Source organism: Acipenser ruthenus, chromosome 1 (genome assembly GCF_902713425.1).
Source record: "Acipenser ruthenus chromosome 1, fAciRut3.2 maternal haplotype, whole genome shotgun sequence".
Classification (NCBI taxonomy): Eukaryota; Metazoa; Chordata; class Actinopteri; order Acipenseriformes; family Acipenseridae; genus Acipenser; species Acipenser ruthenus.
This window is the reverse complement of record NC_081189.1, coordinates 40,308,741-40,335,197: the sequence shown is the minus strand read 5'-3', so window position 1 is coordinate 40,335,197 and position 26,457 is coordinate 40,308,741. Positions and strand designations below refer to the sequence as shown.

The 26,457-nt window shown below is 40.2% G+C and overlaps 1 protein-coding gene across 2 annotated transcripts in view; it reads left to right on the top strand.

Moving 5' to 3' along the window:
- Positions 1–14,598, top strand: part of LOC117420882 (E3 ubiquitin-protein ligase ARK2C-like) — a 30,870-nt gene extending 16,272 nt beyond the window's left edge. Inside the window, exons 2-8 of one of the 2 annotated variants that reach the window (XM_034034603.3) lie at positions 2,137–2,446; positions 3,243–3,344; positions 4,338–4,467; positions 5,826–5,930; positions 6,927–7,022; positions 9,220–9,326; positions 10,263–14,598. In XM_034034603.3, coding sequence (XP_033890494.3) covers positions 2,137–2,446; positions 3,243–3,344; positions 4,338–4,467; positions 5,826–5,930; positions 6,927–7,022; positions 9,220–9,326; positions 10,263–10,380 — 968 coding nt within the window. In that variant the 3' untranslated portion in view covers positions 10,381–14,598. Of the gene's footprint in view, positions 1–2,136; positions 2,447–3,242; positions 3,369–4,337; positions 4,468–5,825; positions 5,931–6,926; positions 7,023–9,219; positions 9,327–10,262 lie in introns of both variants that reach the window. The other variant, XM_034034602.3, reaches the window with a different exon arrangement.
- Positions 14,599–26,457: the final 11,859 nt, after the last annotated feature.

The window sequence follows — 26,457 nt, the reverse complement described above, 5'->3', positions numbered from 1 at the left end:
TTGTTTTGTGGACTTTTGGAAAGATATATCTCATTTGTTTTTTTTGTTTTTGCATACACATCCAAGAAAAACACGAATAATTGTCAAAAAATAATACACGTCTGCTTTTTGTAGTCTTGTATGGCATACAGACAAAAAAAGAAAATGGTGATCTTTCAATTTCTAGCTTTAAAACATTTCTATACATCTGTTCTTTGAAAACAAAACAAAAAAATAGCATGTTTTCTGGAAAAATATGAAGATATAACGAATTACATGCAGTAAAAACATTTTGTTTTGACGTCGTAGCAGGATTTCTGAGAACTGCCTGCTGTAAGTGGTGTTTTTTTCCAGTGTGTCTGTTTTTGTAAATACGGTATATGATCGCTCGTTGTGATCATTTCCAACTTCCTTTGCTGGCACATGTGTGATCGAGGATGTTTTTCTAAATGGAATGAGCTTTAGACTGTAAGTCACCCTGCATAAGGGCGTCTGCTAAGAAATAAATAATAATAATAATAATAATAATAATAATAATAATAATAATAATAATAGAATACATTTGGAAGTGAACTTTCCTTTCACTCCAGGCGCTGACATCTTCATGTGTGTGCCCTGTCAGAAGTGCCGTAAATGATACAAAACTTGACGCAAATGTATGCAAATTAGCAAACCAGTAATCCTTCGTGACGCATGCGTGACCTTTACTTAGCCCTACCTTAAGTCACTTACTTGCAAGACTTTGAAAGATAAGACATACTTTTACTTATGGGTTCAACTAATTAATATTAACATGTACAGAGTATATCTTAATTAGATGTTTGATTTGTATTCCGTCAAAATAAAGTCAATAGGAAATCATTTGTTCATTTTTACATAATTACTAAGGATGTCTAATTGACTGAAGACTGCTGTTCCTCCACATCACAGGTAAGATACAGATAACTGCACCATAAGTTTTTTTCACAAAGCCCTAACCTTTCTCAGTCTGCAAGGACCTCCTAGACAGACATGTACTATAGTACCCTACATCTGACGTCAATTCAAATATCTATCTCTTCTAGTTCCAAAAACATGATTTGCCTTTTTAAATTTGCATTTCTGTCAAGTCATGCTCTGCCTGATCCTTGAAACAGGACATCTACATAACAATAAAAAGCATTTAAATACAGTGCTTAATCAGTGCAAAGCAGGCAGTCTCATGTACAAAGGTCCCTGAACCATCAGTTCATCAAACCATACTGTGACTACATTTCTAACTACGAGTTTAACAAAACCAACCAAGAAAACCTGGAAGGTTAGTTGAGCTCATTTTAAAGATAATAAGTTCTTTGAATGTGATAATATTTGTCAAGCCATCCCTAATCTTTTGGAAAACATTTAACCACTGGCCTACATTATGTCCCAACCATTTAGTAACTAGGGTCAATGAACTAGTAATTTGCGACACACAAAATAACTCTTCCCAACAAGTTCTACGTATGTGAACATTTCTGAATTAACCCTTCACGTTCCACTGCCAAAGGGACAGGTATGCCTCAGGGAAAGAAAAGTGGCTCTTCGGCTATCCAATGTTGATAACGTTTCAGGCAATCTACAGAAGAAGCATTAGGGTTAGGTTAAGCAGCAGCTGTGGGGAAACTACGATTAGTCTCATGTTGCAAGGAACTTTCAAAGCACAGCATATAGAATAGACTGTAAGAAAGTGGGTACAGTGGTGAAAAGCTGCCCCAAAAACTGTGACTACATGTATCAAAAACTTGCAGAAATCCTACACAAACATTGACAACATTACCCACTGAAGCTTACCAAAGCTGTATTCCTGTCAACTCAGATTAGCAAGAAATGTTAAACCCAATTCAGAACCCACGCAACACACACACATTTACACAGAGATTACGGGATGTTACTTTCCAAAGTTGGACTTGCTAGTGAGTTACAAGGTTAGTTTTGAGTAAATTACAGTTCTTAAACTGCCTACACTTTAGTTCACCTACTGTGCATTACAAGCCTGTAGAGTTTTTATAATATAACTTTAATGACTCCATTTACTCCAAACTGCCCATGCTCATTAGTAATCTCCTTTATCAACTGGAAAACCCGGCCCGTAATATTTATGACCACAAATACAGCTAAACTGCATCTGTTCCTTTTCAGGTGCCCATTTTAACAGGCATCAGCACAGCCATGCTACCTCCTGTCGGCACTTCCACCTGGGCCCCCAGCCTCAGATGCAGACAGAGTTTACCCACCCTCACCCTGGGCAGACCCAGACGGGCATGAACCCACACCTGTCGTCTGCTCACCAGCATGCTACACAGCTCCATCAGCCCTTGACACCCCTGACAGCTCCGCAGTTCCAAGACGTACCGGGACCCCCTTTCCTACCTCAGGCCTTACACCAGCAATACCTCATCCAGCAGCAGCTACTGGAGGCCCAGCACAGGAGGATCCTTCCACACCCCAGGTAGGACCTGCTGTTTGACACACAGCTGGTGAGAACCCTCACCAACAATGCTGAAGTTACCCTAAAACAGTCTCAAAATAATATATAGTGTACTATTCAGATATTCAACCATGTATGTGGTTTCATAATGGAAGCTGAAGACTATTTAATCCTTCTACAGGTTGAGAAACATGTATATAGAGAATATGAATATGTATGTCATGGAAACACGTTTTTTAGTTTCCATCAGATCCTCATTAGGCAGTAAGAAATAAGACACGTGGAGCCATTTAACTCGACCCACTGGGGTCACCGGAGGAATTCTCATCTACATGTGTACATCACTTACATCTCTGGTCTTATAAAAATGCATTGCTTGGGGTGGTACGGTTTAGACATTAACTTTAAAAGATTTGCACACCCTTCATTTGCTTTTAAACAGAAAATAAAAACTACAACAAGGCTGAGCAGCCCCTATTAAAAGTTTACCATGGTACATCTACCTGGTCATTTTACAGTTTAACATGCTTTTGCCATGATTATAGTTTTCCCAGCTTTACAATGGGTTTTTACTATACTTAGTTTCCTGAGATTTACCATGCTTGTCTGTACTTTACCATGTTTCATATACTGCATCTCACAATGCGTATATTTCACCATGGAAAACCACAATAAATGTTTACATTTATTACATTTAGGGTTTGGCAGCCCTATTGACTTTTGATGTTTACAGTTAAAGGTTGCTTCAAATCTCCACCACTAATTAACCATACAAAAGTGTGCTAGATACCACTGTTGTTTTGTTTGATCTCTGCAGGCGGATTCAGGACCGAGTGCCCATTCACCTACACAGGCTGCGCTCCGGCTACGACTACCCCCCCAACCTGCATGTTCCCCAGCCAATGGGGCAGCAGCCAAGGTACCTGGCGGAAGGCACTGATTGGTGGGTTATACATCAGTATAATCTCTTTAAAGGCAATTGCTATTTCAGGCAGGGCCTGGATGAATTGATCTTTGAGTGAAAAGTGCAGCTCAGTTTTGTCAGGTTTCAGGACAAAATGGCAATGTCCAAGTACAGAAATAGCGAAACTGAATTGCATTCAATGTAAAGCACCAGATGATGTACAAATTCAATCAGGAACATATATACATACATGCCAGCAATGCATTATGGATTTTATTTATAAAAGTGCTGGGTTGGGGGAAGTGATATTTAATAGTGTAAAAAAAAGCCTCCCTCTTCTGTTTTTTCTTGCTAATTATTTACATATGTACAAAAAACATAAATTGTCATACAGTAACTATGTAGCCTACTGTATTTTGGTGAATTACAAATACATCTATGAAAGGAAAATACAACTGTTATTTTCTTTTCAAAACCAGCAACAAACAATTTAAACTCACTTTTGAGTCCATAAAAGATCCTTCTAAATAGTTTATACATTAACATTTTTATGTTTCTTAAAAAATGATGCAAATTTAAGGTCACCATATGGCACTGTGTTCACAGGGACAGTTTGGGACAGTTCAGGTTTTTCAACTCACAACCCAATGCATTCTGGTAGTCCTGCTTCTCTTAAAGGAAAGAATGGTACCTGAGACAGGTAAAATGTACCAGAATGCCTTGGGTTGTGAGTTGAAAAGCCTGAACTGCCCAAAACTGGCCCGTGAACACTGACACATATGGTCACCTTATGCAAATTACAACACCTTGACTAATCTAGCCCTTTGTGTTTTTGTCTAAAAGCAATTAACCAAATTAAAAAAGATTTTCTGATCAGGGGTCTAGCAACATAACTGAATACTGTTACAGTATATATAATATAATTGTATCCATTAAGAAGTAAATGTTCAGGTGTTGAGTTAATCTGTGCTTGTAAAACAATACTGATCTTGGTGAATCTTTGCCCAGGGACCTCAGTGTGGATGCAGGATTGTCTCACCCTCAGTATCAAGTCAGGCAACTTCCCCAACACTATCAGCATTACTTGGCCACTCCCAGAATGCACCACTTTCCAAGAAACACTTCATCAGCACAAGTGGTAAGCAGCTCTGTTGTACGTGTGTGTGTGTGTTTGTTTAAAAAACATTTTCGAAAGTCAAAAGAGGGGAGAGCCCACCCATTATAAAAAAGCTCATAACCAATTACTGATTCACCCTTAAAACCTCTTCTATGCCACATCTTTACATAACGTTGAACTAATGTTTGTTAACACTTGCAAGCTTTTTGTAAAAAGGTTTACAATGCGCAGGTTCACCATAAAGGTTTTTTGCCATCATACTGTTTATCCTTATAACTCCACACCCTTTCTGTAAGACGTTACAATAATGTCCAAAAATTCATTGGAATTTAAATTGAATGCTATAGTATGTGACTATTCCTACAATATCCCTACAATATTTGGCCATCATTTTAATGTTACCAGTTTACCTAGAAACTTCACTAGAAAATATGTTGTATCGGTATTCCAAATTATTACTTTGAAGTACTGCTGGAATTCATATGAATTGCTGGTCATCATTTTTAGGTGATCCCTGGAGAAGCAGTTCATGAAAACATGTTCAATTATTTTAAATAGGGTTTATTTGTTGATTTTTATTTAAAAAAACAATAAAACATTTTAACTTAATAGAATATTTATAAATCAGTCCTTCCAAAATGAAGTTCTTAAAGTTTTGACAATAGGACACATTATGTTTTACTTATTTCTGTATTGTTGGAGCATTCTTCAGATTGAGTACAAAAAGCTGCTATAGGCTTTCAGTCAAATGCACTCTCTATATTGGTAGAAGACAATGTGTTTCAAGCTCTCTTTGGTAATTAGAGATGTATGCCTGAAATAGCATCCCTGTACAGAAAGGTTTAAGTTCATGAGAGTCATCCTGTTATATTTATGTTTAGTATTTTGGGCTAGAGAGAGTTCAGACATAGGCAACCGTTGCACTGTGATTGTACCCCCAAAGATTTCCTGTCATTGATTGTAATTCGGTTTTACATAGTTCTTGTTACATTTTAAAGACTTATTTTTGGTTTTAAATGTGTAATTCTTATGTTAAACGAATAAAACATGTATTGTGAAAAGGTTTGCCCAAGCTATGGGACATGTGTCATGTGAACACATGATTTGTCTCATAAGATGGGCCTGGCAGTTATTTTTTTATTGTCACTGAGACATGTGATGGAATACAAAGTGTGATGAACTGGTATAGCTGTGAATACCTGTGAAGTGAAGCTTGAAGAGATGACACCTCCTCACCTGCTGCCATCCACACATCAGTGACTGTAATACAATGAAAAAAACAGCAACTTTATTTCAGGTAGAGGGGCAGAATCCCAAGGGCTGCAAAAATGTACGTGCAAATGTATTTGTATGTAAAATGTATTTCTGTGTCTTTGAAGGTTGTTCATGAAATCAGGAATTATCCCTATCCACAACTGCACCTGCTAGCCCTGCAAGGACTCAACCCTACAAGACATGCTTCAGCAGTGAGGGAAAGTTATGAGGTAGTTTTCTAAATAACGATTCTGTAATGGCTTTAGTGCTTGTGAAACATTATTGATTGATTGACAGTAGTGAACACTTAAAGAATGGCGGTAGATCCTTCAAAACCATTTATAGCACAAGCCTATCAATGTGCAGTTGAGCTTTTAATCATACTACATTGCCTTCATTTTATGAGATTACCCCACGGTTTATTTTCTAGACAGAGAGAGCCCCTTTCCAATTAGCACTCCACTTATCGCATACTATGCCATCCTGTTTTAAAACTGTATGACAGGTGTGACAGGAGTGACTCCAAGTTAAACATTTCCTCCTAAATGGACACTCTCCAGCACAGAGAACATTTGAGGAATCTTAATACTTTCAAAGTTAAGCAAACATAGTAGCTTTAAAATAAAATAAACAAAATGATAAAAGAGCAATAGTATTTTAAAGGGACTGATGCTAATTCATTAGATGGTATGGACATGGATTTTATATACCTATTTTTGTAAGTCTCCTGAATATTCATAGACCAGCATAGCACAGGAAACAACAGTGTTCCTATACTGCCTGGCCAATGCGCCTCAACTCTGCCTTGAAGGGATCATCTTCTAAGGGGGTGAGAAGGTTGTCTTTTGCACATCTAGTCCTTCACCTTTCTTGCAAAAATGTCCATTAGTACAACTGTTCTGGAGGTGTCAGGTGTGTGAAACTGAACTAAGACCACCAGAATGCTTTCCAAACAGAAAATAGAGACTAGTCTTTTGATCTTTACCTATCTTGGTTGTAACTGAATCTGTCCTATAGGTAAAAGTCTTTGTTTCCCATTGACGGTAATGTTCGTCGCCCCAGCCTCCTTCCCCTTGCAACCTTGTACTTGTTTCAGGTTTCTTCTTGTAATTTAAACCTCCTTTCCCCCTGTCAGTGGTGGCAGGGCTCGTGGTATAAAGCAGAGGTACACTTGCTATCTGACAGTGAGACAGGCCATGATAAATCACTACTGGTTCTGATTACAGGAGCTGTTGCAGCTAGAAGACAGGCTGGGAAGTGTGAACCGGGGAGCGGTCCAGACCACTATCGAGAGATATACCTTCCCACACAAATATAAGAAGGTGAGCATCGCATTCTTTTGCATACCAGTCACCCAGCTGAACCTTATTCACAGCTGTTCATGCTGCACAGCATTTACTGTGTATGATTGCCACCTGTCTTGGTTCTCCCAGTCTTGAGTTACACTAGATATCAGCTGCTGCATTCTCATCCATGTACATAACTACAGCAACAACACAAAGTTTACTGCAAGACCTGCAATAGACGAATTTAAGGGCAAAGGTACATTTTCTTAAACCAGTAGAACCATTTTCAAAACAATTCTTTGCTAGTTTAAACTGTTGAAAGTGTTTCTATTTTTTCATTCCGAATTCCAGCCCTAATCTATGTCTCATAATGTAAATGGGCTGTTAATAATAATGTTATGTTAATGTTAGGTGGCAACCCCATTACTTTGTCCTACCCTTTGCTCAATAAGTTTAGAATAGAAAATGTTTGCCGGTGCCCTTTTGTCATTTTGAGCATTTGTTAAATTATTTTCAACTAATTACTGGTAGTGTGACTTAACAGCTACTGATGCGTTTGTGAATTCCCTTACAAATGTTACCACATTTTTCCCATAAGACACTGCATTACCACCAGGGATGGGCAGGCAAATATTTTACTATTTTCAAAATACCTATTTCAAAGTAGAAATTGCATTTTCTGCTTTTATTTTAAATATAACTTTCAGTCACAATTTCTATTTCTATTTCAAATCATTTTTAAAGAATGGAAAACTATTTTGTAAATAGTTTTTAAAACTGAAAATAATATTTTTTTATACCAGTTGGACTTTTACGTCTGAATAAAAATATGACATGCATGTGGAAGCATGTTTACTTTTGTTGGGGTCCTTGGAATGGGAAACAGGCGTGATCAGGAGAGACCAATCTGAGAGTTAATAACCGTGCTACTTTGATTGGGCAAGTCGTACCAACAATTTGAATATGGATGTAGAGAGCAGGTGTAGGACATACTGTAAATAGTGTAAAACAATTTACAATTTAACTCGATAATAAATTTGTGAAAACATAACAATACAACATTTTTTTTGCTAGAAATTCTGCAAAATGATCTATCGATCTTGGGCACGTGTTGTGACTCTTGGTCTCCCAGTCTCGCAGTCATTGACAGAGTGTGTCTGGTTATACCGTCTCACCAGGTTTGAAATTGCTGGCTGTGAGCACCCAAGATGGTGATACACAGTACGCTGCCCTAGTCTAGCCTCCAACATGCCGATTGCATGAAGGCGCTGCTCTCTTGACAGACGAGGCATATTGTTTGTTTTCTGTGATTTTCTTTATTGCTTTTATTCAAGCTTGCAATTCAACAGCTGAAATCACTCCATATCCCGTGTCCAATCAACTGTCTCACTAATTAGGTGATTAAGAGCATATCAGTCATAGTCACTCAAGCGTGTCATGATCAAGGATGAATGATCGAGTGATTAAAAAGAAACCAAAAACATTTCTTCAATGTCCATCATGTATATACCTTATTTTTTTCAAAAATAAATGTGTTATAATAGTGATAAGGTTCTTTTGATGCTTGGTATAGATTTTTCTATTTAAATAGCTTCCTTGACTAGTTTGCCCATCCCTGATTTTAACAAGAGGAAACTAATGATCTAAAAGTATACAAAACAATAAAAAATGAATGATGTGAAGCTGATAATTCAGAGGGTAAGAGAATTAGAAATGACAAGCACCTTAGTGAGAGTGCTCCTCCACACGGAGACTGCTGTAACAAAAGAAAGAGGCAGCTTAGAAACCTGCAGAATATTCAGAGATTTAAAAAGCAAAACCATGAGCATGGCTTATATTTCTTCTAGCCTTGAACTAGAGATGTTACGCCAAAATTGACCCAACTTTTTGTTCTGTAAACCAGAGGAGATAGAGTAACTGGAGTTTGTTTTATGACTAATGCTCCATATTATGAATATTTTATTTTAAATATTTTTTTGGTAAAGGAAAGCCAACTGAGGTACCATTCCAGCAGCAGTTACAATATGCATTTGGTACTAATGTAAAATTAACATTTCATAATTATTTTAGGGGCCATGTAAATAAGTAGACATTTCAGACAGTGTCTTCATCACCATGCAAACAGCAGAGCAATAATCATGTTATCACATTATGTGTGAATTTAAAGTATGAAGATTTTGTCCTGACCTGCTTTGTTGATAAACCCCAGTGTGATGGTCTATTCTGTTTCCAGAGAAAACCGCATGAATTGAAATTAGCCATGTATGAAGAGGAGGAGTCAGACATGGATGAGAAATGCACAATCTGTCTTTCCATGCTGGAAGATGGAGAGGACGTCAGGTAAATAGCTTCCTAACATACGTATGCCTCTGCCATTAAAAGATAACATCACAAATCACAGCTTCAGTGCTGTGGAATACATCAGTCGTGTTTCTAGATTGGGATGCTGTCCCAGTCAGAAGTGGTCCTCTTCACAATTGTCCCACACGCATTTAGACTCTATACATTTCAAAAAAGATGGTGACCTAAATAAAAGCCTGCAAATTCACATGAATTTTAATAGAATTTCATTGGAGAAGCATCAGACTAAATCCTGTTTTGTAGTTATTATTTAATTAATTTTCAAGTTCAAGTTCAAGTGGAACAGCAATCTTTTGTAATGCACATGAATTGGCAGCCATTGTTTTTTAAATGTAACCAAATATATACTACTTTATTCTTGTTAAAAAATATTTTACTGTGATGGTCACAGGAGGCGAAATCAGTAAACGACAGGAAAGTTTTAATAATGCTGGAACAATTGTGGAGTGTATAGTTTCTTATATGCATGTGTGTTTTCGAAACAATTCAAAATACAGGAATATTAACTATAAGCAGTAACACTGTAGCTGCCATTTATTGATATGTACTGTACTACATTCACTTAGCACACACATACGATGGTATGGTACGATGGTACTCCAAACAATAGCAACATGGGTTTAAGTTATTTTGCAGCTAATATAATCTCGTTATAAGTACAGAACATGTAAAAATGTAACTAAAACGTAAGTACAGTGTAGTAACTTGTATTTTAAAGTGCATTCTTTCATTTAACGTTATCATATTTTGATTTTTATGTTTCAGTCTCACATGGACAAAGCAAGATGCATAGCACTAAACTAAGACTACCTTACCTAAGGCAACATTGCAAGTGCTCCTCAGGGTCTGTAAAACCAGCCAGGGGAGTGCTTCTGATGTAGCCTATGGATAACAACTGAACTTTTCATTTTGCAGGAGGTTACCTTGTATGCATCTCTTCCATCAAGGCTGTGTGGACCAATGGCTGGCCACCAGTAGGAAGTGCCCTATTTGCCGAGTGGACATTGAAACTCAGTTGACGCCTGACAGCTGATGCTTCCCTCCCTCCTGTCCGGATCTCCTGCCATTCCCTGGTTCCTCAGGCACGTTGCCAAATGTTTCAAAGTCTTCACCACTTTCAACCTTGCCTTCTGAGCCAAGAGAGAAGACGACTTGACAAGCACACTCAAACTAATCAAAAGGCGGGAGGGCAGGATCTAGGTAGCAGCGCTGGGGCCTCGCTTATCTCGGGAGCTGGTTTTCCCAGATAACACGAGAAGCACAGCACTATATTTATTAAAGCCATTTCATAAAGAAGGTACTAAAATTCATAGCATGCAGTCCTTAACCTGTTAAGGATTTGTACATATACCTCTACATTGCCTGGGGTATTATTTGTTTGCCTAATGCATATTGGTAGCTGTATGGAAAGTGGCTTGCATTTTAGCCCCCTGACAAACTGCATTAGGGGCCTCTATCACATTTAGTATGACTACTTCCTGAAATATTGTATTAGCTTAAGTCTAGTGGTGTTAAGGGTTGTCTGTAGTCTTCTTGTGAGCACAGGTATTTTTTATACCAGAACTGCTTCAATGCAACTGTTACTTGGCACATCAAGGCATCTTACTGAAGGATGGATGCCTCTGCACTGAAGGATAAGAACAAACCTCAAGGGCGTTTGTTTCGGGGGGTGTTTGTTTTTTGTGGTGTTGGGTGGGGGGCTTTGGTGCCCTGTACAATGCAGAATATACAAGTTAATACATATTCCTGCTGAACAGAAAGAAAATCTCTTCCCAAGTCGGTGTGTGGAGACCCACAGCCGGCCTACAGTATCGGCCTACTCCCTCCTTACCACAGTTAACAACAGTGCATCTTCGCACTGTAGGCGCACCATAATAAAAATGCATGTTTAAATGTTGGCTTAGGTTTTGTTAGTATGTGACAAGGATGGGTGTCTGTGCATGAAATTGTTATCCGAGAAGTGATTTTTGTGGGGGAACAGAAATGGAAATGGCATTACTGACACAGGGTATCCTGTCTACATCTTGTCATTGTATTGGCTGCTGGTGGATCCTATTTAGATGTATACCTTAAATGCCTAAAGAACAAGCACATTTCATATGACAGAGCAACAAGCTCTTCTTCATTTTCTTTTTATTCTTTATGACTGCAAAAACCATCCAGTGTTTGGAGAGAATGATAAGCTACTGTGTGTAAACTCTTGTATTTTGGTGTATCAGATCTCCCCCACGTGGTTGCTATGCTGTGTTGCTAGACCAACGCTGTAGAATATTCTACGACAGTTGCAGTATCCCTGTTATATTTCGGGTTTATCAATATCAAAGGGCATGATATAGCTAGGGGAAAAATAAGCCATTCTTTTGAAAACCAAACATCTATCTATCTATCTATCTATCTATCTATCTATCTGTCTATCTATCTATCTATCTATCTATCTATCTATCTATCTATCTGTCTATCTATCTGTCTAAAAAGCAATTGAAATTTGCTGCAATGAAAGTGCATTAAATTAAGACACAAGACTGTTTGTTTTGTAACATCCAATGTATTGCAGTTCTACTGAATTAAAACTACAGTGGTGAGATTATAGTGCTAGGACATGTAGGTATAGAACAGTACAGTGCAGTTACACAGTCTAAATGCACTCCATACCAATCTGACCCAACTGCAGTTGTTATATATGGGTATGTACCTATCTATGCATGTGTTTATCTTTCTGTTTGTTCAATCATAATTTGCCCCATTGCTGCTAGGTAGCGCTGGGTTTCAATATAATTTTTTTTTTTCATACTGAGCATTCTTGGGCGTTCTGCTGGCAGTGCCCATGTATCTCCCCACCAGCATGACAGCCCAGAGCAGCTAGCTAGAATTCTCATAGTCATTGTTTGAAAGAGAAGTTCTATAGCATACTGTGCAATAGTACTGCCAAAATTGTTGTAAAAACGTAATCACCTTTTAGCAAAGTGGTCTTTTTTTTTTGTACCAGTACTTTTTTAGTTTCTTGCTGCCACAGATCCCAGGTGTACAGAGAGCTTGGAATTGGAATAAGAGTTCTATTGATTCATTGTTGAACATATTGGAATTTTCCCCAGTGCATTTGTAGAGTAGAACGATTAGAGCCTGCTAGCAAGTTACAGCCTCAGAGCAAGCATGTATTATGAGAATAAATGGTGTCCTAGTGCTCATGGCTTCACTGTCTAAAGAAATGGGGATACTGCATTCTGCTTCCGTGGAGTGTTCTATGAGATTTTTTGATAGTTTACAGGGTGTTGTGAGTTGAAATGCCTTAAGTATTTAACAATCATAATTTATTACTAACTGTAGATATTGTGGGTACGAATTACATTTTTTATAGTTTTTTTTTTTTGTTTGTTGCTATTTTAATTATAATTTATTTATTTAGAAATAACACAAAATGTAAAAAAAATATTACCTCATTTTACATTGTTTTATGGGAATGCTTTGCATGCGGTGGTATTTTACAGAAAAACAAAAAAGCAAAAAAAAAAAAAAAGAATCCACTTTTCTTTTCAATTTAAGAGATCAGGGTGTGTGATTCAGACGTGTAGTACTGTGGTGCTGTTAATCTTGGATACATTCCATTAAAATGCAATTTCATTAATTCCGTATGCTGTGATCTAGTGGACAAACTGCAATATAGTGGAGATGGTTTAGTATGTATTCTTTTGTTTTTGCACTCTTAGTTAATACTGGCTACCCGTCCACTGGCATTTTGTAAGTAGTTTTCCTTTGAACTGTGTTTTTTTGCCATCTTTTGAAATACATCTTTTGAACCAGTTCTACCATTACCTATTTAAATCTCTTGTTAAACAGATAAAACATTTTACTTTTCATAAGTTAACAGCTCCAAGTGCCTCTTTATTTTAGTGGCAAATAAGCTTTTACATTTATAGTTACCTTAACTGCAGCTTTGGATTCTACTATCCCAATGGTTTATTCTTCTGGTTCAAAGTTGTAATTTCTCTAAATGCATTGTAATTCATTAAGTAAAGGACAACTTGCTTATCATGTTTAAGAGAATTATATAAAAAATGAATATGAAAGATATTGCCTTTGCATCTTTCTATTTTTTTGTTATTTAAGTTCATAAAACAGGACTGGCATAAATTCAGCTTTATACATTTGCCTGCCTTCTTTTTGTGCAATCCAATTTAGGTACTGTATCCAAGATTACAATACACATTTTCACATGTACTCAATCCCTCCAATGTAGTATTATTGTATTCCCCCCACACACAGTTATTATAAATCTGAAACCTGGTGCAGGTCTGCAATGTTAGGCAATTTGACATGCAAACCAGCTGACTCCAGGTAACATGCAGTACAGTGGTATTTTGTAGTAATTTTCATAGGTTTGGGGGATATATTTCTACCTTGCTTATAATGTTTGCTCTTGTTTCATCAGATGACCTATTTACTAATCTGTGAATGCTAGGTCCATCCTTAGGCCACGGAGACACAAAGTAGCCGAGAGACAGAATGTGCGCACAAACAGGACATATCTTAGGCACAGTCTTCGAAGGGTCGCTTGTTTGACTACACCAGGAAATCTTAAATTGCTCCCAAAAACAACGCTTTAGAAAGCACCATATTCTTTCAGCTGATGATTTAAAGGTATCATTTCCAATTACATGTCCTCCTATAGCTAATTCTGTTTTACCGTGCACCCAGTATGTACAGCTTGGTAGAATTGAGTCCTGATCACTAACCATTCACACTGCCACTTACCCCTTCCAGATACTGAATAATGCCTTTCACTGCCTTTGTATCCACTATGTTAGATTTCCAGCCACAGTAGTAAAAATGGAAAACAAGAACTGACTTCTGTTTTTTTTCCTCAGGTCTGAATATATACATTCTAAAACAGCAAATATATATTGCAGATTCATGTTTTAAATAACAAATGCTGGCTTGGTGCTGCTCATTGTAAAATGGTGTGTTCCTCTACAATGCCAGTGGAAAGGTTGCCCCATTTTATTTTTCTTTGTACAAGCAACTGCTGTTTTGCTGGAACCGCGCAATGTTTTACTACATAGAATATTTTATAGAAGAAAAAAATTGAAATATTTATCATTAATATTAAAGCAATAGCGGATTAATGATGATGAAGAAGAACTAGAAAAGTGTGTCATGTGTGAAATCCTAGATTCACTTTTGGTGGATTTTGTACTTTATTTATTACTAATAATAATAATAATAATAAAAATATAGTAATGATTGCATCGCTAAACCCAAACTGTTCTGTTCTCTTTTCATTTCAAAGCCTGTATATTATCATTTTTTTTGTATGTGTTTTTAAAATAAATAATTAAAAGATGCAAAACAAAACGTGCTGTAGAAAAACAGACTTCCAGGTTCCCTGATTTCTAAGAAAAACATTTCAAGGTAACATTTAAAATGTGTATCGATTACTGTGGAATAGATGTTATTGCTGATATCCCATAAGAATTAATGTGTGTAGCCATTACTGGTATTTTAACGTATTTCATACAAAGCCTACAAGCTATAAAATATGTTACTCGCAGTCACTCAACAATGGAGCACTTGTAAAACTTATCACAGAATTCGTACCAGTTCTAGCAGACCTTTCTACACAAAAACATTTTTTCAAGACAGCCATGAGCTACAAAAAAGGCCTTTTTGACAACCCTTTGGTATTGGATTTGAACTGTGGACTACATTTTAATGATATTTATGAGAGATACTAAAACAATTGATGCTATTGGTTTCTGCACAGGTTAATTATCTGAATCCTGGAGTTCCTATAGAACAAGAGATTCAAAGCGCATAACAACCTGAATCTAGGGCCTTTCTGAGGAATTAATAACTGGCTAGAGAAAATAGCTACAGGGCCGTTTTTCTTAATCATACTTAATAACGGCACTTCTGTCCTTACAGTATAGTGGTTTTAAAGAAGTGATTAAATGTTAGGTTATATACAGTGCCTTGCATAAGTATTCACCCCCCTTGGACTTTTCCACATTTTGTAGTGTTACAACCTGGAATTAAAATGGATTTAATTAGGATTTTTTGTCACTGATCTACACAAAATAGTCCATAATGTCGAAGTGGGGAAAAAAATCTACATATTTTTCAAAATTATTTGCAAATAAAAAACTGAAAAGTCTTGACTGCATAAGTATTCACCCCCTTTGCTGTGACACCCCTAAATAAGCTCTGGTGCAACCAATTGCCTTCAGAAGTCACATAATTAGTTGAATGGAGTCCACCTGTGTGCAATTAAAGCGTCACATGATCTCAGATTAGATACACCTGTTTCTGGAAGGCCCCAGAGTTTGTTAGAGAGCATATTTAAACAAACAGCATCATGAAGACCAAGGAGCTATCAAAACAAGTCCAGGATAAAGTTCTGGAGAAGCACCAATCAGGGCTGGGTTATAAAAAAATATCCCAAACTTTGAACATCCCCCGGAGCACCGTTAAATCCATTATTAAAAAATGGAAAGAATATGGCACAACCGCGACTCTGCCTAGAAAAGGCCGTCCACCAAAACTCAGTGACCAGGTAAGGAGGGCATTAGTCAGAGAAGCAACCAAGAGGCCAATGGTAACTCTGAAGGAGCTGGAGAGATCCACAGCTGAGATGGGAGAAACCGTCCATGGGACAACTATAACCCGGATGCTCCACAAAGCTGGGCTTTATGGAAGAGTGGCGAGAAGAAAGCCATTGCTGAAAAAACCCCATATCAAATCCTGTTTGGATTTTGCCAAAAGGCATGTGGGAGACACAGCAAACATGTGGAAAAAGGTTCTCTGGTCTGATGAGACCAAAATTGAACTTTTTGGCCTTAGCGCAAAATGCTATGTGTGGCGCAAAGCCAACATTGCTCATCACCCTGAGAACACCACCCCACGGTGAAGCATGGTGGTGGCAGCATCATGTTATGGGGATGCTTTTCATCGGCAGGGACTGGGAAACTGGTCAGGATTGAGGGCAAGATGGATGGAGCCAAATACAGGGAAATTCTAGAGGAAAACCTGTTTCAGTCTGCAAGAGACCTGGGACTGGGGCGGAGGTTCACCTTCCAGCAGGACAATGACCCTAAACAGACAGCCAAAGCTACACTGGAGTGGTTTAAAAACAAGAACCTGAATGTCTTAGAATGGCCCAGTCTAAGCCCAGACCTCAATCCGATTGAGAATCTGTGGCAAGACTTGAAAATTGCTGTTGACCAACGGTCCCCATCCAACTTGACAGAGCTTGAGCAATTTTGCCAAGAAGAATGGGCAAAAATTGCAGTATCCAGATGTGCAAAGCTGGTAGAGACTTACCCAAAAAGACTCACAGCTGTAATTGCTGCCAAAGTATTGACTCAGGGGGATGAATACTTATGCAACCAACAATGTCTTTTTTTGTTTAACTTTTGTGTCACAATAAAAAATATTTTGCACCTTCAAAGTGTTAAGTATGTTGTGTAAATCAAATTGTAAAAATCCCAATTAAATCCATTTTAATTCTAGGTTGTAACACTACAAAATGTGGAAAAGCCCCCACTGCAATCCCCTTTTGTATCTACAGTAGCAGGGTTTAGGACCCAGGGGAGCCCCGTGGCAGGCATACATTCAGTGCATGAGGCAAGCTCCATACTTGACCATCTATGATGGCTTCGCGTGCGATAAGCCCTACTCGTCCGGTAAAAAAAAAAAAAAATATATATATATACAGCTCTGGAAAAAATTAAGAGACCACTGCAAAATTATCAGTTTCTCTGGTTTTATTATTCATGCCAAAGCTGCCCGATTCCAGCCTTGCTGAAGCACCCCCAGATCATCACCGATCCTCCACCACATTTCACAGTGGGTGCGAGACACTGTGGCTTGTAGGCCACTCCAGGTCTCCGTCTAACCATTAGACGACCAGGTGTTGGGCAAAGCTGAAAATTGGACTCATCTGGGGGTGCTTCAGCAAGGCTGGAATCGGGCAGATTTGTCTTTGTGAAGGACGCATGAATCAAGCCAAGTACAAGGTTGTCCTGGAAGAAAACTTGCTTCCTTCTGCTCTGACAATGTTCCTCAACTCTGAGGATTGGTTTTTCCAGCAGGACAATGCTCCATGCCACACAGCCAGGTCAATCAAGGTGTGGATGGAGGCCACCAGATCAAGACCCTGTCATGGCCAGCCCAATCTCCAGACCTGAACCCCATTGAAAACCTCTGGAATGTGATCAAGAGGAAGATGGATGGTCACAAGCCATCAAACAAAGCCGAGCTGCTTGAATTTTTGCGCCAGGAGTGGCATAAAGTCACCCAACATCAATGTGAAAGACTGGTGGAGAGCATGCCAAGACGCATGAAAGCTGTGCTTGAAAATCAGGGTTATTCCACCAAATATTGATTTCTGAACTCTTCCTAAGTTAAAACATTAGTATTGTGTTGTTTAAAAATGAATATGAACTTATTTTCTTTGCATTATTCGAGGTCTGACAACACTGCATCTTTTTTGTTATTTTGACCAGTTGTCATTTTCTGCAAATAAATGCTCTATATGACAATATTTTTATTTGGAATTTGGGAGAAATGTTGTCAGTAGTTTATAGAATAAAACAAAAATGTTCATTTTACCCAAACACATACCTATAAATAGTAAAACCAGAGAAACTGATAATTTTGCAGTGGTCTCTTAATTTTTTCAAGAGCTATATATATATATATATATATATATATATATATATATATATAGATGCACATTTCAAGCTTCTTGGATCACAACACATTTTCACATAATCCCAAACAATGTTGGAAAGACATTCTTTCCGTAAACTATGCAGGACTGATTTTAACGGTGGAACATGGGAGCAAGAAGGATGTTTGTGGTAAGCATGAGATCACAAAACACCAGAAAGCCAGTGGCACTCAGAAAACCAGCGCTTCAATAACATCTTTCGTTGCCAAAGGAAAAACAGAGACCTTAGCATGTTGTGACTAGGTCAGCAAATCTGTAGCAGATGTTCCCAGACTCAAATGGCACAGTATTCTGCAGGAACGACTACAAATATTGAAAGGTGTTTCTATTACAATTTTAGCATCAACATTGCTTTAGAAATTCAGATTGATTTATAACATCTGTTTATACACAGCAATAGTGTGTTCATTTAAAATAGAAGATAATTGACAATGAAATGATGCTGACAGTGGTATTATTGATCTGCAGTTTGATCTGATTAATTGATGTGCAGTGTAATGAATAACGTTGCAATACCACGTTGTATATTTTGGCTTTTTAGTTTTATTTTTTTTATGATGGACTTATTGAATTTAGATGTTTTTTCTTGTTATAAAGTAGGTGCCATAGCTTGTCCTTTGATGACAAAGTCATTGTGCAGTACCAAACTAAGCCTTTAGGTTTGATGAAAGTAACAGCGGCAACTGTGTATGCTTTGCTGTCGTGCAAAATCAAAGACAGTGGACCTGTTTGCAAAGTACTGGCTGCTGCCAAATCAGCCATCTACAATACAATAAGAACCACAGGGGCCAAGAGAGAATTTGATTGTGAAGCATGTCATGGTTGTTTTTCTGTTTAGATTTTCTTTTTTTAAAGCAATTAAAAGGAGCTCCCGCAAGTTCACGTAGCAACTCTGTGAGGACAGTTCCTTGGTGGGAAACTGCTGCCCAGAGCTTCTCCATTTGCTCCGAGCGCTTGGACCAGTGACCCTTCTTCTTCTTCCTCTGGGGAGAAGGATAGGCAGAAAAAGATGAAGAATGATCTTTCCTGTGTCGTCTGCTCTCCCTTGGCACATAGCCATGGGGTGAGGATGCAGCCTCCTCTGTAACAGAGGGTCATGGGGGAGCACTGTGCTTGGGTGAGGGACGCAAAGCTCTCTGTAGAGCTGTTGGAGAGATTTTTTTACCAGTACACGCTTGCAGAAATGCACACACAACTTTCAGAAACTGCAGTCTCTTTTGTGTGCTCTGGCCCCAGGCAGGAACAGCATCTGCCGTGCTTGTACTCCACAGGCAGGCTGGCCTTGCATGTCTCGCAGGGATAAAACTTAAAAGGCATTATGCAAATAGCAAGCAATGTACAATAAGAATGTACAGTAGCTGCCCCAGCTGCTAAAAGACAACAATGGGGCTGTTCAAGACCCAACAAGACCTGCTCGGAACCGGGACAGTACGGTCGGTTTGGTACTGGTTCGGTGCCTGTAGCACCAGGTCGGTATAGTATCTGCTTTCAGTGCACATGCCACAGCACGCAATGCAGACAAGCCTGCGTGTAGTCTCTGTGAAAACAGAAAAATATAATGAGAAAAGAAAATATTCTCTCATACAATAATACAGCAGTACAATTACTTAAATTATACAAACCGTCTCGTAATATTGTCCGAAGCCAAACCGAGAATAAAATAACTCCAGCCAGAGCTATTACAGCCTGGGGGGAGAGCACAAAATCAGCCAACTTATGGTGCTTGATCCCTGGGAAGGGGCGACTCAAGCCGTCAGCTGCACATGGGGCACAAGGCCGCTGAGTTCTGTGCGTGCAGTCCTTTTATATCCTTGGGGTGGGCATGAATGCATCACAGACGCTCGGCTGAGCAGCTTTGATATATTTATTCACCCCAAGATAGATGGCTGTCTGGGAAGGTGTCAGTCGGCTTTTTAGGCGGTTCACTCACAGTTATTGCAGGTGACCAGTTACCAATTCTGTGTGTAACGCTGTCTTTGTGGGTGACTTGGCACATATTAGCCAGTCGTCCAGATAATTGAGAACTCCTCCACAGTGGGCTTGAACATGTGCCCTGGTGTAACTGGGGCATCAAGCAAAGATCTGGGACTTGGGCGCATGGCAAACGCAGTAACCGCATAGCCTTTCAGTAATGCGACATTGCTTGTTAGGGCAAGAAACGTCCTTAGATAGCAATGTCTGGCTGGGCATCTGGACCACCGAAGCAATGGAAGCATCAACAGGCGGGAAGTGGACAAGGCCCAGTTTCTCCACATCGTGCATCCCACAAAGGTTGTTAATCGTTCAGGAGATAGCAGGACCAGTTGCTGGGTGGCCCCAGGAGGACAAAAAATCTGGCAGTGCCGTGGGGAGCGAGCGACACAGCCTTGGTAAGGGCTTGGTACCGAGCTGTGGAAACAGGTGGTGGTGCGCAGAAAAGTGAATGTTCTGTGGAGGCTTCTTGGCAAGGATGCACAGTTTGCACCAGTAATTTGATGTATGGGCCAGGATCTGCCAACGGAATAGTTCCTGCTAGTAGCCTTCACTAAAGTAATGCTGACCAGCTGCTCACTAAAGCGGCATAAGACTCTAGAGAGGTGTCCTCCCCAGCTGGTCGACGCCAGTCAACATTGTCATGCAGCGTAGCTATAAAAGCCTTTAACACTAGAGAGTGTCTTGTCTTAAAGCACAGAGCAGCTGCTGATTAAGTAAAACAACTGGAACTAGGGGCCTTCTGTGTGCACAGGCTCTGTAGCCTACAAACAGGGAGACTGCTCACTTTCGCGCTGAAGCAATCTCCCTAGAACGAAAGAAAGGAGGCAAAGAAAAATTAATGTACTTTTCTTTCCTAATGTTAATAATACAAATATTACTCTCTATCACTTTTGGCGCTAGAGGGAGAGAACAAACAATAGAAAAAAAGGCTCTGGAGGAGCACAGCAGCAAGGAGTTAGCCCAGAGGGGGAACAGGATTCCGGGGAAGGAGTGGAGAAACCCATCAGCTTCCAGCGGTGCACAAGGCAATGGTGGGAAGTAACCAAAGGTGCAGAAAAAAGGCAGTGAAATAGAAAAAATGTGACATCTCACAAACTGTGACGGTCAGACTCAGTGCTCCTCTCAGGCAAGGCTGATGATAAAATGGCGCTGATCCCTTCTGCTCGCGGCCCTTTATCCCCTCGGGGGCGGGGGACTCCGAGCCTGACGCAGAGGGGGCTGTTGAGTGGCTTTGACATACGTATTCAGGTAAAAATGGGCTACACAGAGGTATATCCCATTCAGAAATGACTATGCTAAAACTCGACCCCACCTCCCTCCAGAGCTACCGTCCTGTCTCCCTCCTACCCTTCCTCTCCAAAACCCTTGAGCGGACTGTACACTGCCAGCTCTCTGCTTTCCTGTCCAACCACTCTCTGCCCGACCCTCTCCAATCTGGCTTCCGCTCTGCTCACTCCACTGAAACCGCCCTCCTGTCTGTCACCAACTCACTAAAGTCTGCCCGAGCTGCCTCTCTCTCCTCTGTCCTAATTCTCCTCGACCTCTCTGCTGCCTTTGACACTGTTGATCAATCTATTCTAACATCATCTCTCGCTGACCTGGGGATCTCTGGCACTGCTCTGGCCTGGTTCTCCTCCTGCCTCTCTCTCCTCTGTCCTAATTCTCCTCGACCTCTCTGCTGCCTTTGACACTGTTGATCAATCTATTCTAACATCATCTCTCGCTGACCTGGGGATCTCTGGCACTGCTCTGGCCTGGTTCTCCTCCTGCCTCTCTCTCCTCTGTCCTAATTCTCCTCGACCTCTCTGCTGCCTTTGACACTGTTGATCAATCTATTCTAACATCATCTCTCGCTGACCTGGGGATCTCTGGCACTGCTCTGGCCTGGTTCTCCTCCTACCTCTCCAACCGCACTTACCAGGTAACCTGGCGTGGAGCAACCTCCACACCTCGCCCTCTCTTAACAGGAGTCCCTCAAGGGTCGGTCTTGGGTCCTCTCCTGTTCTCTCTCTACACCCGCTCCCTGGGCCCCCTCATCGCATCTTATGGTTTCTCATACCATTTCTATGCTGATGATGCTCAGATTTTCCTCTCCTTCCCCACCTTTGACTCCACCATCCCCTCCCGTATCTCTACCTGTCTGTCTACTATTTCCTCCTGGATGCACTTGCATCACCTCAAACTCAACCTCTCTAAATCTGACCTCCTTTTCTTTCCCTCCTCCTCCCCCTCCTCTGATCTCTGTTCCTCTGGAATCTACCACACTCTTTCCCTCTTCCTCCACTAAGAACCTCGGAGTCACCCTGGACCCCTGCCTCTCTTATTCCCAGCACATCTCTGGCACGCACTTGCCAATTCTTCCTGAGCAACATCCGAAGAATCCGACCCTTCCTCACCAACTACGCCACCCAGCTCCTGGTCCAGGCCTTGGTACTCTCCCGCCTAGACTACTGCAACTCCCTCCTGGCTGGCCTCCCTGCGTCCGCCACCCATCCGCTCCAGCTCATCCAGAATTCCGCTGCCGGCCTGGTGTTCTCTCTGCCTCGCTTCTCCCACGCAACTCCACTACTCCGCTCTCTCCACTGGCTCCCGATCACCGCTCGCATCCAGTTCAAGACTCTTGTACTAGCCTACAGATGCCTTGACCAGACTGCACCCAGCTACCTCTAGACCCTCATTTCTCCCTACACCCCCACTCGACCTCTCCGCTCTGCCTGCACTAGAAGACTGGCTCTACCTCCTCTATGCTCCCCTGCCTCCAGAGCCCGCTCCTTCTCCACCCTCGCTCCGCAGTGGTGGAATGACCTTCCTACAGATGTCAGGACTGCCCAGTCCCTGACCACATTCCGGCGCCTCCTTAAGACTCACCTCTTCAGACAGTACCTGTAGAACTCCTCTGTTTTTCCCCTGGGACACTTATCACCCTTCCTTAAATGCGCTTTACTTGCTCTTATCTGCCCCCTATTTTACTGCATTTAATCCTGTACTTCAGAGTACTGTAATCTGCCAAGTGTTTAATCTGTAGTATTTATCTTGCTCTTAATTGTATTATTACTTGTACTGTGATACTTGAAATGTATTTGCTTACGATTGTAAGTCGCCCTGGATAAGGGCGTCTGCTAAGAAATAAATAATAATAATAATAATAAAACTATAAGAATTGCCAAAATACACTGATATGTATTTGTTTCTTGATTGAACAAAATTACTCAAGCACTCATAGAAGGTAAGCTTTACTTCATTTTTGTCTGCTGGGAGACCAATAACCAGCCATAGCTTCAAATTGTTAATACAACATAACATTTTTTTTCAGTTAGACTTTATAAATGAATCAGGTTTTACCAAAATGAGAAAACTACAGGGGCTCTGTGTATGTATCTGTTTTTGGTGTAATACTGCCAGGGGCTACTTACTTTCTCACTGCATAAACAGTATTTCCATTTAAGCATTTTAGAAAACAAGGCACAGATACAGAAAAGAAAAATCATGCATATACATATTCTCTTTCCAAATTTCCAGTGCATTTCTGCTTAAAATTGCTGGAAATTGAAACCAGATTGTGTCTCAAATGTTCTCCATGCAGGCCAAAGGGGCGAGATGGAGATATTGAACTGGCGCCAGCCACTTCAGATTTCTCTGATTCCAATAAACCATTTACTCTTTTATGTCTGCTATTGTTACCCACCTATTGTACATAAAACACACCTCACCTCATCTCCTGAACTGTGTGAAATAGGAGTCCAAGTTGCAAATGTAGAAACGATATGTAAATCAATCCTAAAACACAGATGCTCCTTAAAGTATGATCCTTTTTCTACCACTTGTTAGATCGTAGTTATTTATTTGCATTCTAAATCTTAGAGGCCGGATTTAGTCTTTGTGATATACAGCTGAAGTCAAAAGTTTACATACCCCATTGGAAATTTGCAAAACTCCAAAAAATGCTAATTCAAAAGTATTCATACCCTTTGATGCGATGATAGTATTGTCTACAAGGTGCTAGAAATTTCAATATGATAATGCAGAACCTAATTCTAGAAAAGTCTAGAAAATGTGGGACTGGGGGTTTCCATTTCAAGCATAGGTTGAGTATTGCATGATGAAGGTCTCAATGGTCGCAAGCCAAGGAAAAAGCCACTCTTAGGAAAAGGTCACAAGGACAATTGCTGAATGAAACAAAAATCAAGCTATTTGGTCTCGCTGATAGTTGTTACATTTGGAGAAAGTCTGGTGAGGTGTACAAAGAAAAGAACACCATATCAAGCACGGAGGTGGTAATATCTTTCTATGGGGCTGTTTTTCCTCTAGTGGCACAGGAAATTTAGTTCCAATACATGGTAAAATGGATTCCATAGCATACTGTGGAAGGGTGGTGGGCAATTCACTGACACACACGGGAGACAGAAGTTTTATTAGAAAACACCACTGGTGCCCAGTTTTATTATTTTTGAAGTTTTCTTTTAGAGGGCGCTGTTGTCCGTGGCCTGAGTACTGGTAAACAGTAAAACAAACTGACGCACTCACAAGTGCTCAAAATAATAATGAAAACAAAAAGTGAAATAAAAAGGGAAAATAAAACACAGTAATAAAACTACAAAATAAAGGTGTTGCTTACGCAGTGCCACCACTGCCGCTAAGCCGGTAAGCTCGGGATCTCTGTCCTACGCTGTTATGCACTATACACTGGGGTGGCCAAGGTTCCCCTATCACTACACACATCCCCTTGGGTACGTATGATAGAGATAGAAAGGATCGATGCTGTAAATCTCCCTCCCGATTAGAAAGGGCGCTGTGTAAGGGGGAAGGTAAGCTGCCTCCTAGATCTGCCACCTCGGTGGTAGGTGGAAACCGGAAGGTAACCATATTAGGAGGGGCGCGTAGCTGCAAGTACTCTGGACGATTCCATTACAGCCCTCTATTGGAGAAACCAGGCGACGTGTTGATTGCAGGGAGGAGTTTTCTGGGTACAAAGGGGAAGCAGCTACGTCAGTACCTCCCCTTGCGCTGAGACAATAATTGACCGGCCGGAGCTGGTGTATGTTTGTTTTTGTTACATGTTGTTTTTGTGTTTTCGTAGAGGAGCAGGAGGACGGGAGGCTGTCGCTACAAAGCCAGCATTAACCCCAGAGCATGCCCCTCATCGCACAGCACAACACAGCACACGCACCACAGTCCCCTTTGGAAAGAGCACAGTTTCGTGCACGGAGGATTGTGGTTAAGGAGTGTCTTTTTGTTTGTTATTTTTGGAACGTGGACCTTGTTTGTTTTGCCCCGATTACCATCGCTGGTATCGGGGTGTATTATTTTTCTGTTTGGATTATTTTTGTGAATATTTCTGTTCGTGTTGGATTATTAAATTATTTGTTTTGGGAGAATACATTTGGACATTTACAGTCTTTTGCACCACATCATTCATCCTGTCACAGTACGTAACAAGAGATTTAAATGAAATTGTTTATTTATTGCTGGCTGTCTTCCTCAGCCGTGCTTGCCTGTTTTGGTCACTCGCTCCAACCACTGGCCTTCTCAGCCAGCGGCCACCCGAATGCACAACCAAGCGCAGTTCATATGGGCCGAGCAATCTCCCAAGGCCCGCCTCTCAGTCACTCAGAGAGAGGGAAAGCCAACACACCCTCTTCCCCACCTCTCCGTGTCATCGCCATGACTGACAGGTGGATCTTACGAGACTGCTGCTTTCTTCCTGCAGTCCCACGCATGTGCCAGATAGTCAGCACAGATCTCCCCCGGTTACACATACCAAAAGATATTGGCCAATCATCTGAAACCCTCTGCTATAAAACTTGGTTTAAAGCGCAACTGGATGTTCCAACATGACAACGATCCAAAGCACACATCAAAATCTACTTCAGAATGGTTAAAGAAGAATAGAAAAGGTTCTGGAATAGCCTAGTCAAAGTCCCAATCTAAATCCGATTGATAATCTTTGGTATGAGTTGAAGAAGGCTGTGCACAAGAGAAGTCCTCTGAATTTGAATTAACTGGAACAATTTTGCATTGAAGAATGGTCAGAAATCACTAAAGAATCATGCCAAAAGCTAATTGACAAATATTCTAATAGTTGAAAAGAGGTTACTATTGCTAAAGGTGCCTCAACTAGCTATTAATTTCATTTTCTTTGTCAGGGTATGAATACTTTTGAATTAGCATTTTTGGAGTTTTGCAAAAAACTTGCTGAAATAACTAATTGTAGATATCTATTTCTTGTAACTTTTTTTCTCATCCACAAAAGCAACACTTTTGCTGCAAAAGATTTTCCTAAAATTCTTTGTTATCGAGAAATGTATAGAAATTATTAATTTCCATTGGGGTATGTAAACTTTTGACTACAACTGTACATATAAAAAGCACATAAAACAACAGCTAAAAAACAACATCACAAATAGCCCATAT